The sequence below is a fragment of the Dermacentor albipictus genome, chromosome 7 (genome assembly GCF_038994185.2).
Source record: "Dermacentor albipictus isolate Rhodes 1998 colony chromosome 7, USDA_Dalb.pri_finalv2, whole genome shotgun sequence".
Classification (NCBI taxonomy): Eukaryota; Metazoa; Arthropoda; class Arachnida; order Ixodida; family Ixodidae; genus Dermacentor; species Dermacentor albipictus.
The window spans coordinates 142,863,137-142,881,226 of NC_091827.1; the positions used below are offsets into that span (position 1 = coordinate 142,863,137).

General features: G+C 48.8%; 1 protein-coding gene across 14 annotated transcripts in view; it reads left to right on the forward strand.

The window, feature by feature from the left end:
- The window catches only part of LOC139047307 (ribosome-binding protein 1-like), a 396,181-nt gene that overhangs the window by 183,493 nt on the left and 194,598 nt on the right, over positions 1-18,090 (forward strand). For all 14 annotated transcript variants that reach the window (XM_070521128.1, XM_070521124.1, XM_070521121.1 and 11 more), the window contains one exon: positions 10,100-10,177. In XM_070521128.1, coding sequence (XP_070377229.1) covers positions 10,100-10,177 — 78 coding nt within the window. The remainder of the gene's footprint in view (positions 1-10,099; positions 10,178-18,090) is intronic.

Below are 18,090 nucleotides of genomic sequence, written 5' to 3' on the forward strand. Positions count from 1 at the left end.
CATAGTAGCCCAGGACTGTAGGCAGTCTGTTGCTGGCTTGTGCCTTTTTGCAAGCTTGCTTGTCACAGCATTTCTATTCGTGTAGTCCTTATTGCAAAGCCTCCGATGAGCCTTTGCAAGGCTTCGGTGCACCATTCGCGCATGCCACAGGTGGAGCACTTCAGCACAAGCTTCACCGATTTTCCCGTGGTAGCAGTAAGGGCTGCAGCAGAGACCAGGCCTGTTCTCCTGGAGCAGTATCTTTGCTCGTGTCATTGCTTTTCGTATGCTTTGAGCTAAATACAGTCGCCGACCCTTTATTCGGACCTCATGGGTACTGCTGTCTGCAGAAATGTCCGAATAAACAGGTGTGTCGACTCCTCGATCGAGTGTCGACTCCTCGATCTCGCGTCTAGGTATTTCGCGCATCGGCACCTCAGACCCGCAACCATGCATATTGCGCATTCACTCTATGATCATATTGTCACGATAGCTTGTAACAATATTGCTACGGGGTATGTTCCCACTGACGAAGAGCTGAGCAGGAAGAAGACGACAACGACTGGAGGCTAGCGCGGGCTGTTGCCTCTTGGCCAAGTGTGGCGTATTACGTTGTAAATATACTTGTATATAGCTTTTCATTTGCGTCTTCTTACGTAACATATCTGGTGGAGGTGGACGTTCCCTGTACCTCGTCACGGAGCTTCGCAGTGGACGGTACGTCGAGCCTAGCTTCATGGCTCCCGGCGATGACAATTCGACTCAGCCGCCTCCGACCCCTCCTGCCACTTCGACGACCTACATCTCTCTCCCTGCTCCTCGTGATCCTGGCGTATTCTCGGGCAAAGATGGGGACGACGTCGACGACTGGATCAGCCTGTACGAACACGTCAGCCGCAATAACCGGTGGGACCCTACTATCATGCTCGCCAACGTAGTCTTTTACCTCGGTGGCACACCTCGAGTTTGGTTTCGGACGCACGAAGAGGAGCTCACCAGTTGGGATTCGTTCAAGCAAAAGCTCCGAGACTTGTTCGGCAACCCCTACGGTCACAAACTGGCCGCGCAGAAGGCGCTTTCCGGCCGTGTGCAGACGTCAACAGAGCCCTATGTCACGTACATTCAGGACGTCCTGGCTCTGTGCCGCAAAGTTGATGCACACATGCCTGAGTCAGACAAGGTATCCCACATCCTCAAAGGCATTGCCGATGACGCCTTCAACTTGCTCGTATTCAACAACGTCGCGACGGTGGATGCTGTTATCAAAGAGTGCCGCCGCCTGGAACTCGCTAAAAGCAGACGTATCGATCAGCAGTTTGCCCGTCTGCCCAACACCCCAGCGACTTCTTCCAGTGCCGACGCTCCTCGTCCCAACAACACCGGCGATATTACCAACATCGTTCGGCGTGAGCTTGAGGCCGCCTATCCGGCTGCCTTCGCCTCCAGCCCCACCAACGCACCGGCATTCACGGTTTCCCTGATCCAGGCAGTTGTCCGCCAGGAGTTCGAAAACATGGGCCTTCACACCATCTGCTCGGCCCATCACCCTGATACCCATCCGGCTTCTTCGATTCCGCCCCGTCCCGCATCGTCTTACCCACCACGTTTCCGCAACCCAGCTGAATGGCGCACTGCTGACGACAAGCCCATTTGTTTTCACTGCCGTCGCATCGGGCACATTTCTCATCACTGTCGAAGTCGCTGGACTTCCCCGACCCGGTCTGCTTATACTGCCTATTCTCGCCCCTCGGGTGGCCCTTCTCGTCCTTATACCGCACGCTCCGATAATGCCGCCACTGACTCTCCTGCGCCGAACCGCCCCTATTCTCGTTCACCTTCGCCCCAAGGACGACAATCTCGCTCTCCCCAGCCCCGTCGCTCCTTTTCGCCGACTCCCTTCGGACGCCGCTCCCAGCCGGAAAACTGAATGATGCAGCGCCTTGAGGTGACGCTGCATTGCTCCCTACGCCGCCAAATCCTCCACTGACGTTGCCCACTCATCTGAACCTTCTTGACGTGCAAGTCGACGGTGTTCCTGTATCTGCTCTTATAGACACTGGGGCGCATTTGTCGGTAATGAGCGCGGACTTTCGTACCCGCCTGAAAAAAATAATCACGCCCGCCACGACGCTTGTTGTCCGTGTCGCCGATGGCGGAACCGCCCCCGTAATTGGTATGTGTGCCACCTGCGTCTCCTTCGCCGATCGCTCAACAGTCGTGCTATTCACAGTCATCGCCCACTGTCCCCACGACATCATCCTCGGCTTAGACTTCCTCTCCGCACATTCTGCTCTCATTGATTGTTCCGCCAGTACTCTCCGCCTTGACCTGCCTGTTCTGGATCCCGCTGAACCACACCCCAGTCGCCTCAGTTCCGTCGACTTTGTTCGCTTGCCACCTACGGCACTGACTTACGTTGACCTAGTGTCATCCCCACCAGTGCCCGACGGTCACTATATCGCAGCTCCTATACAAGACGTCCTCCTTACACACGGGATCACGGTACCTCATACCGTTTTATCTATTACGGCTAATTGCGTCTGCCTGCCAGTGGTCAATTTTGGCTTGACGACACAAGTGCTGCCCCGCGGGATGTCTCTGGCCCAGCTTTGCTCATTCGAAGATCACTCATTAGCATCTATTGAGGTAGACAGCAATTCAGCCGATCCTCCTCTACCATCTCAGTCGACACCTTGCTCCATCGCCGACTTACAGAAAATGATTGCGCCCGACATGCCGTCCGAGCACGCTCGTGAGCTCTACCGCGTTCTGCTTTCCTACAACGATATTTTTGACTTTAACGATCGTCCTTTGGCCCAAACTACAACTGTTAAACATCGCATTAATACCGGTGATGCCCCTCCTATTCATCGCCGTCCGTATCGAGTGTCACCAGTTGAGCGTCAAGTTATTCACGCTGAAGTTCGCAAAATGCTTGCCAATAACATCATAGAACCTTCATGTAGTCCATGGGCATCACCGGTTGTACTGGTAAAAAAGAAGGATGGTTCATGGCGCTTTTGCGTGGATTATCGGCACCTTAACAGGGTTACCAAAAAGGACGTGTATCCCCTACCTCGGATCGATGACGCCCTTGACTGCCTCCATGGTGCTCGCTACTTCTCTTCTATTGACCTCCGCTCCGGCTACTGGCAGATTGCTGTGGACGATCTCGACCGCGAGAAGACTGCTTTTGTAACTCCGTACGGTCTTTATCAATTCAAAGTAATGCCGTTTGGTCTATGTAACGCTCCTGCCACTTTTGAACGCATGATGGACTCCCTTCTTCACGGTTTCAAATGGTCCACATGCCTGTGCTACTTGGACGACGTCATAGTATTCTCCCCAACGTTCGCTACGCACCTCGAGCGCCTCTCGGCAGTCCTGGAAGTTTTTCGTCGCGCCGGTCTGCAACTGAACGCATCGAAGTGCCAATTCGGCCGTCGCCAGATTACCGTGCTTGGGCATCTCGTTGACGCGAACGGAGTGCAACCGGACCCAGGCAAGATCCATGCTGTTACGCACTTTCCTGTTCCGAAGTGTGTCAAGGATGTGCGCAGCTTCATCGGCCTTTGTTCCTACTTCCGCCGTTTCGTGAAAAATTTCGCGGCCATAGCACGACCACTAACCGAACTTTTGAAAAAAGACGCCCCTTTCCAGTGGGGCGTTAACGAGGCCTCTGCATTCTCGCATCTAATCGACGTTCTCACAACGCCTCCCGTTCTGGCCCATTTCGATCCGTCTGCGCCTACCGAAGTTCGTACTGATGCCAGCGGTCACGGAATTGGCGCAGTACTGGCACAACGCCAGCGCGGCAACGACCGTGTTATCGCTTACGCTAGCAGGCTCCTCTCACCCGCGGAGCGCAACTATTCCATCACTGAGCGTGAGTGTCTGGCCCTAGTTTGGGCGGTTGCGAAGTTCCACCCATACTTATATGGCCGACCCTTTTCCGTTATCACAGACCATCACGCGCTTTGTTGGTTATGCTCATTGAAAGACCCTTCAGGAAGACTTGGTCGCTGGGCCCTACGCCTCCAAGAATATTCGTTCTCTGTCACCTACAAATCTGGCCGACTACACAAGGACGCTGACTGCCTGTCTCGCTACCCGGTAGACGAGCCTGACGACGCCGACAGTAGTACTGCCGACGGCATTTTCTCTGTGTCTGCCTTCGTTAACATCGCCGATGAGCAGTACCGAGACCTATCGCTGCGAGTACTCATCGAGCGTCTGCGCTCTACACCTACCGACGCATCCGTTCGCCGATATGTCCTCCAGGGCGGCATTCTGTACCGAAGGAACTTCCTCCCTGACGGATCTGATCTTCTTCTTGTCGTGCCAAAACATCTACGACAGACTGTGCTCTTTGAGATGCATGACGCACCTACTGCAGGACATCTTGGCGTAACCCGCACGTACGACCGCGTCCGCCGCCGCTTCTATTGGCCTGGTCTCGCTCGCTCTGTCCGACACTATGTTGCTGCCTGTGATACCTGCCAGCGTCGGAAAACACCTCAGGTGCTACCTGCCGGTCATCTCCAGCCGATCACTGTCCCTGTGGAACCATTCTTTCGTGTTGGATTAGACCTCCTCGGTCCCTTTCCCACGTCATCCTCTGGGAACAAATGGGTAGCCGTCGCAACTGACTACGCCACCCGATACGCTATCACGCGGGCTCTCCCTACCAGTTGCGCCACTGACGTCGCGGACTTTCTCTTGCGGGACATTATCTTACTTCATGGCGCCCCGCGACAGCTGCTCACTGACCGTGGTCGTAACTTCCTCTCGAAAGTTATCGCCGACATTGTACGTTCCTGCTCCACTCAACACAAGCTGACTACCTCATACCATCCTCAAACCAATGGCCTGACAGAGCGGTTAAACCGTACTCTCACCGATATGCTGTCAAAGTACGTTTCCAAGGACCACCGCGACTGGGACATTGCCCTTCCTTACGTCACATTCGCTTATAATTCTTCCCGGCACGACACCGCCGGATTTTCTCCCTTTTATCTGCTCTACGGTCGCGAACCGACCTTGCCCCTTGACACGGCACTTCCTCCTACTTCGATCTCAACAAGCGAGTATGCGCGCGACGCCATCGCTCTCGCCGACCATGCACGCCAGCTTGCCCGTGCTCGACTGACGGACTCGCAAACCACTCAGCAGCGTCAGTACAACGCCCGCCACCGTGACGTACAGTTTTCGCCTGGTGCGCTCGTGCTCTTGTGGTCGCCCTCTCGTCACGTCGGACTTTCACAAAAGCTCCTTTCGCGATACACAGGACCCTACCGCGTGCTGCGCCAGGTGACGCCTGTGACTTATGAAATTGCTCCTGTGAGCTCAACCTCGTCATCTACTCTGGCGTCTAGTGATGTCGTGCACGTCAGTAGGCTCAAGAGCTACTACACTGCTTCAGAGTCCAGCCTTTAGTAGCTCCGGGACGGCGCTTTTGCCGCCGGGGGTAGTGCTACGGGGTATGTTCCCACTGACGAAGAGCTGAGCAGGAAGAAGACGACGACAACGACTGGAGGCTAGCGCGAGCTGTTGCCTCTTGGCCAAGTGCGGCGTATTACGTTGTAAATATACTTGTATATAGCTTTTCGTTTGCGTCTTCTTACGTAACAATATCTATCATGTCCCCTCCCCCCCCTCCTCCTTCGTAAAGAGAACCTCATCATGAGCTCTGTTCACTAGGCCCCTTGGGCTGGTACAACATCTGGCTGCAGAAGTGATCGAGGCATCATACAAAAGTACAATTCTGGAAAGCACCTAGCAGCTGCATATCTATAACTGGCTCTTTGATCTTAAGTTCCAAAGCCATTGTTAGGTGAAGATGACTTGGAAGGCTACTTACACTCAGAGCCTTTGTTCAGTAACATGGTCAATTCTACAAAATGAAAAAAAAAAAATGCCTCACTGATTGTTTTGGAGACTACTATCAATCAGGAAGCCTGCAGGTACAACACTGGGACTATTCATGCCCACACAGAGTTCTGCACCTCAGTTTAAAACCCAGGCACCATGCTCTTTGTAGAGAATGGTGCCTAATAAAGTTTCTTGTGCTAGTTCAGTGGCCAGTGTGCTATTATTTTGAGAGTGTGCAGTCACACATTTAGTATGGCTGTTCTAACAAAATATAGAGCTTCAAAACGGTGCCATTTGTATTGCTGTAGATTCACTTCAGCGAAAGGTACATTTGTTTGAAACTTCAAATGCGTTTATTTCAGTTCGATGTTTTTGCACACCGTACTCAGCCTTACAGGTGTTTTGTCTGGGTTGTTTTTGGCCAAGAATGACAAGGGTGGTATCGTTTTATTCGTATTAAAATGATCTGGGGGGGTGATGCTATCTTTATTACTCTTGCACCGTCATGAAAATTACATTTGGGTATAGTACTCGCTGCTAATTAAAAAAAAATGTTCATAATAAATGCAAAATTTTTTTCTTGTCCGTAAAATGCTTCCAAATGAATAAAAATAGCATCACCTCTTACAATAGGTCTTTAGCAATGGTGTCATGCATCTAGGTTTTGGTTTAGCAAGGAGGAATCATCAAAAAGCCCCGTAACGAGTTTGAAATTAATTTGCTTCAGACCTCAATATTTTTTGAACTGCCACAGCTATCAAAAATCTAATTACAGGTCAGTGAAGTTCGGCGTTGTTTGTGCGGACAGCTGCATGCAAGGGTCGCGCGGGGTGGTCAAAAGAGACGAGTGGTTCGACACCAAGACGGCGGCGATTTATAGCCATCGGGGGTGGGGGACCCGCGGTCTACGAAGAAGCGCGTAGGAGGGGTGACTGTGTGTCGGGCTTCCGCCAGTCGGTTCGCGGAAGCAGAGCCCTGGCCTTGAAGTCAACCCCTCGTCGCTGAACCACACTATGCCGAGACATTCGCAAGCTGTCCAGATGCCCGAACAGAGCGTGGAAGTGCTTTCTTCGGGGAAGTGTGTCTTTTGCGAGGTTGTGAGACAAAAGGGGACTTGTTGCCCTGCAAGGGATTTGTGGCAACGGCCTGGACGTATTGGAACTCCTGATAGTGTCACCTTGGAGCCCCGTTGTGTGCACACTGCGCGCACCGCAGTGTGATTGGACGAACGATAGGGCGAGGGGGTTGCTGGGAATGCTTTTAGGTGCGTGCGGGGCCGTTGGAGCGGATTCGGCTGAGAAAGAAGACCAAAATTCTAACATGTTACTCGTGGTGATGTACGTGTAAATAGTTTCCTTTCTAATGCTTGCATATTCTATTTTAATAAACAGTTAACCCCGTTGCAATCAACGTCACTGGCTTGCCTACCGTAAGGTGACTTCGCGACATCCACAATATCTTCAAGTTTCCCTCACTGACATCGAGGCGAACATCAACTAGGTCTGAAATCAGCACGAAAAATTACCCCAGATAGTGGAGTTTATTAAAGATTCACCCAAAAATAAGAAATAAGTTATTAGGACCCACGTTTAAGGGGGGACGCGGCCCTCGAAAACTGAAGAATAGCGAAAAAGTCTATTTTTGAAAAACAATATTTTTGGGTTGTATGTCTCATAAACTACCTGTTCTGTAATCATGAGCACCTAATTCAACTGCAAAGTACAAATACTTTTGAGGCCACCACGGTGCACGAAAGAATGCCAAAATGAAGTCAAACTTCGCCTGCGTACCTGCCATTTCCGGCCCATGCGGCCTGCCTGTGCCATCTTGGTGTTGTTTTGACCGTGAATGCTTTGTGTCTGTTTTACCTACCGCCTTGCAAAAGGGCATCGTCGGCGCGGTTGAGGCACTATTGGCGTTTTCCCGCGATGCGATGCGGAGCGCTGATTGGCCGGAGCCGCACGTTCAAACCCCGTGGGCTATCCACTTCAAGTAGCGCACCCACGTGCACGGACAACCACCTTCACAGCCTCCTTTTTCTTCCGTACCGCCACAGACTGGAACGGCCTTCCCACCAACATCGCTAATACCACTTGTTCACCTTCGTTCACTGAACTCGTAACCGACCAGTTTGGTAAATAATTATTTCTCACGATGTTTTCGCTATCTTATAAAAACCCAACCCTTATGTAATGCCCCCTACAGGAGACTTTTAAGATAATAAACTGAACTGAACTAAAGTGCACCTGCCATCGGCTGCTGCGCAGGCAGTGGTGGCAGCGGCTGCTCCGTTCGATGCTGCGCCCGCCGCGCTTGCGTCGTTGTTGCCCCTTGTTCCGTCTGCCTCAACAGACGTCTGCTTGCGAGCTGCTCATCGCCTTACACCATCTTTTAGATTTTCTCAGCTTTCCTTTCTTTTTCTTTTGCCAGTGCTTTGTTGCACGCAGTGCTGGCGCAACCAAGGCCAAGACAGTGCGATGGTCTGTGCGCGAATGCACGATATGCGACTTGTCCGAGCGTCGAACTTCCAATCTTCCGCGGTGAGTGCTGACTGTGTAGACGCTTGCAGTGGCAGAACTGTGCTGTCGGCTGTCACCAGTCAAGAATCCAACACATTGAGCGTGTCTGGAGCCGCAAGAGCTAATTAGAAGCTCTGCTGGAGCTTTCTAATAAAAACACATGTGTTCAACTTTAAGGCCTGTTTTCTCAGAATTGATTTTTTTGCTAGCAGTGGTGCTGGGGAAGGCGATATCTCAAGAACTGCTCCTCAGGTTTGTCTGCCGTGTTTATTCTGTTCCTGAATGACTTTGCCAGGGTGTAACAAGGTTATCTTGTTTTTAAAGCTGGTGCAGTTAACTTACAATATGCAATTAATTTTTGATGAACGTGTTCATTACTGGCTACATCAAATTCAAAGTTGTGTTAAAATTTTTTGGAGGGGAAATTAAAGAAAGGGCTTTGTAGCCGCCTGGGATATCTATCAAGGGATCATCAGAGTGAATTTCAGGTTCTTACGATGTCTTGGGATTTCTCCAGGCTCTTCCTCAGGCATATACATGAACCACCTAGTTAAACCTCAATAACTCTGGAACTAATAAACACATCTTCTCGAAACTGGGTACTTCCTCATTGTTCGGTAGTGTGAACGTACCCTGAAAGTTTCATCTGGATATTTTAAAAAATAAAAAAGTTTGGTCTCCAGGGTAGCCTCTCCCCTTAAGTGGGTACGGCTTAACGAGGTTTTACTGTATCGAGGTTCTGTACATAGTGTTCAATAAACAAGAAATTATAAAAAGTCAAATACTTTGTTATATCGGGAATTTAGTTATGTTGAAATTGGTTTTGCGAGGTTCATCCATACACGAAAATTTCTCTACTGCTGCAAAGGTATATCGAGGCAGTAAATGGAAACTGCAGTGGGTACAGATAATGCCTAAATGACATGGGGCTACCTGTGAATGCACCTCAGCAACAGAGAGCTGCTGGCAGGCAAGGTCCAATTTTCCGTGGATGCGAGTGGGGGGAAGGTGAGTGCGTGTCTGCCAGGGCTATGCAGGGCTATCTGCACAGCCACATCTTGGCATAATCTGCAGCAGGCTGCGCTAGCCAAGAAGGCAGTGGCTTCATTTGAAAATCACATTGATTTGTTTGCAGCAAGATGAATTGTAACAAATTGTTCACTTTGGTTGTTTTTGACCACGGAGAGTACAAAAAGACAACAATGAAATGGTATTTGAGTAAAAGTTGGATTTTACTCAAATACCGGTACCATGGTGGTAAAATTGATTACCACCACGGTAATCAATTTGTAATTGGCTTGCTGAATTATCCGCAACTGAAAATTCTCCGTAATATACCCCCCAGCATACCAAAAACTCTAGTGCATGTTATTCTTTAGGTTTCCTGCATTTATGTCGGAATTTTGAGACATCAAGCTCAGTGTAGTCCGTGGGATTCATTAGGCCGCTGTAGAGAACAGCCCTCGCCTCGCTGTTGGTCTGCTCGGCCCAAGTCCCATCCCGGCTGCATTTCCATTGGGGGGGAGTGAAATGCAAGAATGCCCGCGCGCCTTGCTTTGGGTGCACATTGAAAAGACCCCCATGTGGTCAAAATGTGATCCACAGTTCCCCACTACTGCATGCCTCATAATCAGATTGTGGTTATGGCACGTAAAACCCCGGAAGTTGTTTTTAGAAAATGGTCCCTTCATTGAGTCGATCTGCACATCCATTGAAATGTGTGTGCGCAGAGCCTGCAGCAACGGTTATTGGACGAGCACCACAAGAAGGAACGGGAGCTGCTGGAGCGCCTTCTGCCCGCCATCAAGGTGAGCTCTCGCTGTGATGCCTGTCCAGAGCTCAGCTTTCATCCGAATTTGTCGCCGGTCGGCTAAGGGGTGTAGGTAGATTGACTACTGTTTCATAACCAAATTTTCATTAAGATCTTGTGTCGAAACCAGAGCATGAGCACCGTATTCACTTGATCGTAATGCAACCTTTTTCATGATCCCCATTCCTTGTACACCGTCGCGTTGCATTTGAATAATGCCAAAATTGACCATTTTAAAACAAACATTCTAAATCCTGCAGTCTTTAACATTGCATTGGCAGCCTGTACATTTATGTTGAGGTCCAATCCATAGACAAGTCGACCCAAGTCGCAACTTGCCATTTTCTTTGAATGGACACCGTTTTTGCTGCGCTTGTGACAGATGTCGCAGTGCTGCAGCACCCTGCGGCCTTTCACACTCCATTCATTCGCGACCTTATAACGACGCAGCAGTTATGATGCCCGCTTCGAGAGACCGGCACCTTTGATGGCTGGCAGGACCAGGTGGAGGCCCTCTGTAAAAGTAGTTTTTGAAAAGTCCCGCAAGAAATCGACTAAATTTCTATATTAAAAACTTGGTATTGTTTGTTCTAATGCAGATATACAAAATGTAATTAGATACTTGCAATCAGCAGAAAAAAAACTGAATACTGTTCAATATCATTCAATTCATACCAAAATTGACAAAATTGGCTTTGGAACCCATGTGGGTTTAGTCGATTTCTTACGGGACTTTTCAAAAACGTTACTTTGTCCAAAGCAAAAGCAATGTATATGGCAAGAATGCCAGAGAGTAGCTGTAGCCGGTGATGGTAATTATATTGTTCTCAATGCACTTAAGATGCAAAAAAAAAAACAAAATGTAAACTTGATTGCAATATCCTTGCTAATGTTTATTTACAATTGGTGGCAATTAAAATTTAGCAGACCACTTTAGAAATAAATAGATAGCATCACCAGCTAGATGAATACGAATATATTGATACCTAACATTTTGCTTGTACGTAGAAAGAACATACGAAGATTCTCCATTAAGGCAGTATGCAATGTCGAAAGAAATGAAACTGAGAAAAGTAATGTAAACTTTCAGTTCACTGAAACTTTTATTGGCCTAGCAATATGGCAATAAGAATTGCATAACCATGTAGCGCTGTCCTTCAGCACCAAGTTCATGACATGTATGTAGCCACTGTGCAAAAATAACACTGAAATATTTGTTGCAACATCATGCATCGTCATTGAAAGCAATGCGAGAAAGCTAGCAGCACCCACTTCACATTTCTCTTTTAGATCCTTGTCGAACAGGAAGCACACAAATGGCACTTCTGTGCAGATAAAGTTGCACAGAGTTCATGGCCAGAACAAAATATGTCCCTTGAGAAAAGGTTGTGGCTGCAACAAAATATCTGGATCAAATCCCAGCGGTAGCAACCACATTTCGATGGAGCCAAAATGTAAAAAGTGCATGTACACGTTTTGTGCATACCAGGTGGTCAAAATTCATCCATAATCATATTGTGGTTCTGGCACATAAAATAGCAGATTTCAGATAAACAAAAACTATCTTTTGCACATTCACACAATTGTGCATTCAGCACAGGTCGCACCTAGACCCATAGTAGCCCAGGACTGTAGGCAGTCTGTTGCTGGCTTGTGCCTTTTTGCAAGCTTGCTTGTCACAGCATTTCTATTCGTGTAGTCCTTATTGCGAAGCCTCCGATGAGCCTTTGCAAGGCTTCGGTGCACCATTCGCGCATGCCACAGGTGGAGCACTTCAGCACAAGCTTCACCGATTTTCCCGTGGTAGCAGTAAGGGCTGCAGCAGAGACCAGGCCTGTTCTCCTGGAGCAGTATCTTTGCTCGTGTCATTGCTTTTCGTATGCTTTGAGCTAAATACAGTCGCCGACCCTTTATTCGGACCTCATGGGTACTGCTGTCTGCAGAAATGTCCGAATAAAGAGGTGTCCGAAAAAGCAGATGAAGAAAAAAAAAATCCTTTATTTCCATGCACTTATTCTGGCTCGGCAGTAGGCTTAAAGAAATTGTGAACGCGCCGTTGCACGCTGTTCCGTTTATGCGCAATCAGATAATCCTGAATCTCGGAGAGGGTCGTACGGTCACAATAGGCGGCTGAAAGCACAGTCACTGTTTGTACACGCTCTGCATGCGACGGCAGCGTAGCACATTGTGCGTCATCTTCCGACTCGGAGTCATTGTCTGGCGGTGCAGCAGAAACCTGACGAATGCTCTCGCCGTGGTCGAGTTCTGCGCATGTCAGTACAGCAGTGCCAGCACCTGTGAAAGTGTCAAATGAGACAGTGTCCGGAATCGCAATGCAACCACTGCGCAGGTCTCGGCAGAACATTTTCCACGTCAGTAGGGAGCACATCGAAAGGCGACAAATCTTAGGCCTCCCGGCACCTGCTTGTGGGCATTCCCCAGTGCAGTCTGCGTGGGCACTGTCGGGACCATTAGACACTTGACGCGATGTTTCCGTACGCCGCGTTGGATCACTGGAACCTCGACACAGCACACAAAGCAAACACCACCATGCCGACACCAGTCACACAAACGAAAAACGTGGCATACTCGCAGCGTCGTGTGCGGAGAAATAAACCAGCTGCTGGATTGTCTTGACATGGTTTACTAAGCTGAAACCGGAACTGGTGATGAGCGGGGATTTGCAATAGCACCACTTCGTGTGGCAGCAAGGAGGCTCCTTTCAAAATAGAATGGCATTCAGCAAGTCGAACCATGCACCGGTCAGAGTCTGTGCATGGTGCTCTCGATCGAGTCGGCTCAAGGAGTGTCCGAAAAATCAGACGAGAGGTTGCAAGGTGTCCGAACTTTTGGCAGTTGTTATACATTAAGGTCTATGGGGAGAATGGCGGTGCCGCGAAGCAGTGCGAATTTTTGGAGTCTGGAAAATCAGTCGGCGACTGTAAACGTCCTTCTGCAAAAACATGTGCAATAATCTGTAGGTGGGAGCCGCAAAGCTGGTGAAACAGCAGCAAAGCAAGTATGTCCAATGTACCTTTAGACAAAGCGTTACTATAATCTCAGGTGCCCTCCTGGAGCAGTACATGGAAAAAAAAAAAATCCAATCTATCATCGCAACGACAGAAGCACCCAACGATGAAAAAATCAGCCTGCGACTTCTACAACAGTAGTCAAAATCTGCCGAGAGCCCATACTCCTTGGCAGGGTCCTTTGAAGGCATCACCACTTTCTTGCTGCACCCATCCAACGAACTCTTGTACGACAAACCCACAATCGCAAATTCAGTTCTGCTATCATTGATGTCCTTTTTCGTGTTGGCACCCAGCAGCTCGAACTTTCGCTCCATTGCAGACTGCGACGCCATGAGCGTTTTCCGGCAGTCGCTACTTTCTTCGGTCGTGAAGAAAACTGTGTCTACATGATCTGTGCTAACACACGAGGCATGGGCGGACGAAGCATTGACGTTAGACATGCCGGGCTGCAGCTTGGAACTTGGTACGGCAGAATCTCCAGGCAGCAGCAGCAACCGGCAACTCCTGCAGTATGACATGCCTAGCCGCCTTCCGTCGCGCATTCCACGGCCGCTTTCGCGAACGCTTTACGTTTAGTCGCCTTGAGATGACGACCTTCTCCAGCCATTCTGGCATCGAAATGGACACCTTATCTAACATTGTCGCGAAGCAAGCGGCTGAACAAATGTAGACACAGCGGTGCAATGAAACCTGTCAAACAAATGTAGCAAAACACGAAAGCAGTCAAACGGGCGCCAAGTAGAGCGAGAACAATAGGAGCGAGACACACAGGGGGTGTGCGTAGCAAGCATGTGACGCCCCCTCAGGCATAATATTCATTCGCCGCCAGGCTTGGTGGCCTGCTAATCTCAGCAGGCAACATTGGTCACCGCACTGCAATAAACACCGATGAGCATTGCTGCTCGGTGGTCAGTCATCGTTCAGCACCACCACGCTGCGAAGCGTCCGTATAATGGAGGGTGCCTCAAGCCCTTCCTTGTTCACGAACCCGGGTGGATCGTGACAGAAATGATGTAGTAGCAACGGTTTCCCTTCACCGACGCCGTTTTGAACCGGCGCAAGATGTGCACAAGGAAAACAGCTTCCAAACAAGCCCAAAATGGCGGCCGCCGGCCACCGGCCACCATATTCGCAAATGGCGGCGGCGCGAAGTTCGAACATGTTTAGCCAATTTTTGCTAATTTCGCGTCCACCCTGGCCCGTATAAGTGCGATTTTTCATTATTTTCTGATAAAATTTAGCTTCTGGATTTCTCAGAGGCATTCCTGAATGTATAAACATGGCAAAAATGCACTTTTCAGAAAATCGACTTTTTTGTGATTTTTTGCCGTTTCAAGACCCGCGTCTCTCCTTAAGGGGCGACATAGCATCTAGTACAAACATTTTTGTTATCGACTCTAGTCACATGAAACTTTCTGGGAATATTCAATCATGTGTGTTCATTACAAATATGCGATTAGTTTTTTATGTCAATTTCAAAAATGTTACGCCAAGAGCCAGGCAGACACGACAGCAAGCGCACGATACGCGACTCGGGGCTTCTCCGTGAGCGCTGAAAACTTTGTTTTCTCATTTTTTTCACACAAGTTCTTGGTGCTGTTAAAACACCGTAAATATATTGTGTACCCAGACACGTTCAAGGCCACATGTGCACATTACACTCGCGAACCATGATTTTAGGATGACTGGGAATTAACACTATATCGTGCAACCTATGACGACCAGCAAAACCCGCAGAGGGCGGACAAAGCGACGGATCTCTTGGGCATGTAGGGCCCTCTGGGTTGTACTGTAAAAACCTGCGTATAATACTAGGTTTTTTCCTATTATTAGCGTCCCGAATTTTCGCCTCGTACTAAATGCATATCCGAACAAAAATTTAAGTCGGAAATTTGGGCTAGAAGTTCTGACTTCGTTATTGCTATGTGGCTACAGCTTGGTTTCGTTATTACCGCGTGAATACAGCATTGTTTCATTATTGTTGAGTGCGCACCATGACAGCACATGTGTAAACCATGCTTCGCGAAGTGCATCTTTTCTATTCTGCATTGAAGGACCAATTTGTCCGGACCACAAAAACAGTACCTGCTTTCAAGAGAAAGGCTATTTTAGCCGCACAGGACAGCGGCAACAGTGGAGCCGGGAGGCAGTTTGGCATCAACGAGGGAAGCATCAAACGAGGAAGCGGCGACTGTGCTGACCCCTCTAATTATCGTCCCATTTCACTAACATGCATCTCATGTAAGCTCTTCGAACATATACTCTACTCCCTTATTGCTAATCACCTCGATCACAATTCTTTCTTCTTCCCCAAGCAGCATGGTTTCAGGGCAGGCTTCTCGTGCGAAACCCAACTTTTCGAATTTACAACCGATCTTCACCTTAATTTAGATTCTTCATTCCAAACAGACGTCATCTACTTAGATTTTTCAAAAGCATTTGACCGCGTTCCTCACGAACGTCTATTGTGTAAACTTGCATGCTTATCACTCGACCCTCTTATCTTATCCTGGATTCGCTGCTTTTTAACTAACCGCTCACAGTTCACAGTCATCGCCAGCCATGCGTCTAAAACTACGGACGTTATCTCTGGAGTTCCCCAGGGTTCCGTCCTTGCTCCGCTTCTCTTCCTAATTTTCATCAACGACCTGCCATCTGGGATTTCGTCATCCGTCTGTCTTTTTGCGGACGATTGCGTCATTTATCGCCGCATCTCCGATAATACTGACCAGGAATCATTACAAGACGACCTAAACAAAATCCAGAAATGGTGTACTGACTGGCTTATGCAGCTTAATATTTCGAAATGCAAATGCATGCACATTTCACGTAAACTTTCCACTAGCCGTTTCCCGTACTCGCTGAACTCCACGGCGCTATCAGTAACAAACTCATACAGGTACCTAGGAGTCGAAATAACTAACAAGCTAACTTGGGTGGACCATATCACGAAACTCTGTGCTAACACTTCCAGAACACTTGGTTTCATCCGAAGATCTCTGGCTATGTCCCCTCCATCCATCAGGCAACTAGCATACGAAACATACATCCGCTCTAAAATGGAGTATGCCTCAGCCATATGGAACCCTCACCAGGTTTACTTGATTCAATCGCTCAAAGCCATTCAGAACCGGGCAGCCTGCTTCATAACTTCCCAGTACTCACCTTGGCACAGCGTTACTGACGTGAAATTGACTCTCGGACTCGAACCCCTAGCACTCTGCCAGAAACTGGCAATGCTCTGTCTTTTTCATAAATTATACTTAACTTTCCTGCACTGCACAAGAACTTATTACATGCTCCGATACACTCATCTCACCATTTGTTTAACTCCCTTAGTATACAGCGTTTGCATGGTTCTTCCAACGCCTTCAACAAATCCTTCGTCCCCATCACCATAAAAGAATGGAACAATCTTCCCGAAGCCCTGGTTTTAGAGTCAAATCCCTCCAAATTTAGACAGTTACTATCGGACCATTTCAACCCAAAATAGCCACTTTTCCTCACATTTCCTCTCCCAGCAATCCGTCTTGCTTGTGTCATCGCCTATTTTCCTTTTCTTCTTTTTTGCCACTTATGTTTAGCATGTTTCACATTTACGTGTACGCTTTACTTTTAATTTATTGCTACTCAGTTTGAGATATTTTCATTGTTCTGTTTATACCTGATGTTTTCTACAGTTTATTATTTATTTTTTCTGTTGCCTTTGTTTGCATTTTTTCCTTTTGAGCTGATGTTTGGCACTTTAACATCGCTGTTTCCCCTCCCTTATGTAATGTCGTCGAAGGGACCCTTAAGGGAATAATAAATGATGATGATGATTTGTGGATGGCGTCGACAGGAGGAAGCCTTTTTTTACGGGCAGCGGGACGCGAAGAAGCTTTCGCGGCCCAAAGAGTGGTACATTCCCGGAAATCGAACTCGCCCTGACGGAGTTCGCATGCCTGCAGCGAGCCTCGCATCTAGCTGTCAGCGTGGAGCTTTGCAGGCAAAAGCTAAGGAGCTTGCAAGAGAAAAAGTGCTACCGAGCTCCGCCTTCAAAGTGAGCAAGCACTGGATTTATTGCTACATGGGCCGTGTTGGTTTTTCCTTATGCCACTGAACTTCAATTTCGCAAAAGCTGCCCGAATCGTTCGAACAGCTGCTTGTGGCTTTCCAGTGCCATGTTACTTTGTTGAGCATGTCAAAAGACTTCCAGTTAGGGCAAATTGGCAATGATGCTGACCGAACACCGGTTTATCTGGACATGCCATCGTCCCCCACCATACACGAAAAGGGCTCTAAACAATTTCATGTGCGGTCCACTGGCAACGAGAAAACGCAAGTTACCGCCATGTTGTCGTGCACGGCAGACAGACGCAAGCTTCCGCCCTATGTCGTCTTCAAGCGCAGTACAGGGCCTAAAGGTGAGGAGCTGCCAAAAATGTGGTCGTGAGATGCCATGAGAAAGGCTGGGTGAACGAGAATCTTCTGCTCGACTGGAGAAAGTCCGTCCGGTGCAGGCTCCCCGGCGCACTGTTGTTGTTCCCATCCATCCTCGTGCTGGACGCATTTCGTTGCCATTTAACTGACTCAGTGAAGAGGCTGTAGCGTGAATCCAGTACGGAAGTCGTTGTCCCAGGTGTGATGATATCTCAGCTGCAGCCTTTAGATGTTTGCGTGAACAAGGCATTCAAGGACGCAATCAAGCGGTGTTACGCAAATTGGATGCGTTCGGGTGAGCCTGCAGTGATGCCGACTGGGTGGCTGAAGCGAGTTTCGCCAGCTGAACTATGCAAGTGGATTGTGGACGCATGGGCCAGCATACCAGAGGACCTTGTGCGTCACGCATTCAAGTGTGGCATCTTAAATGCGTTGGATGGCACAGAGGATGAGTACC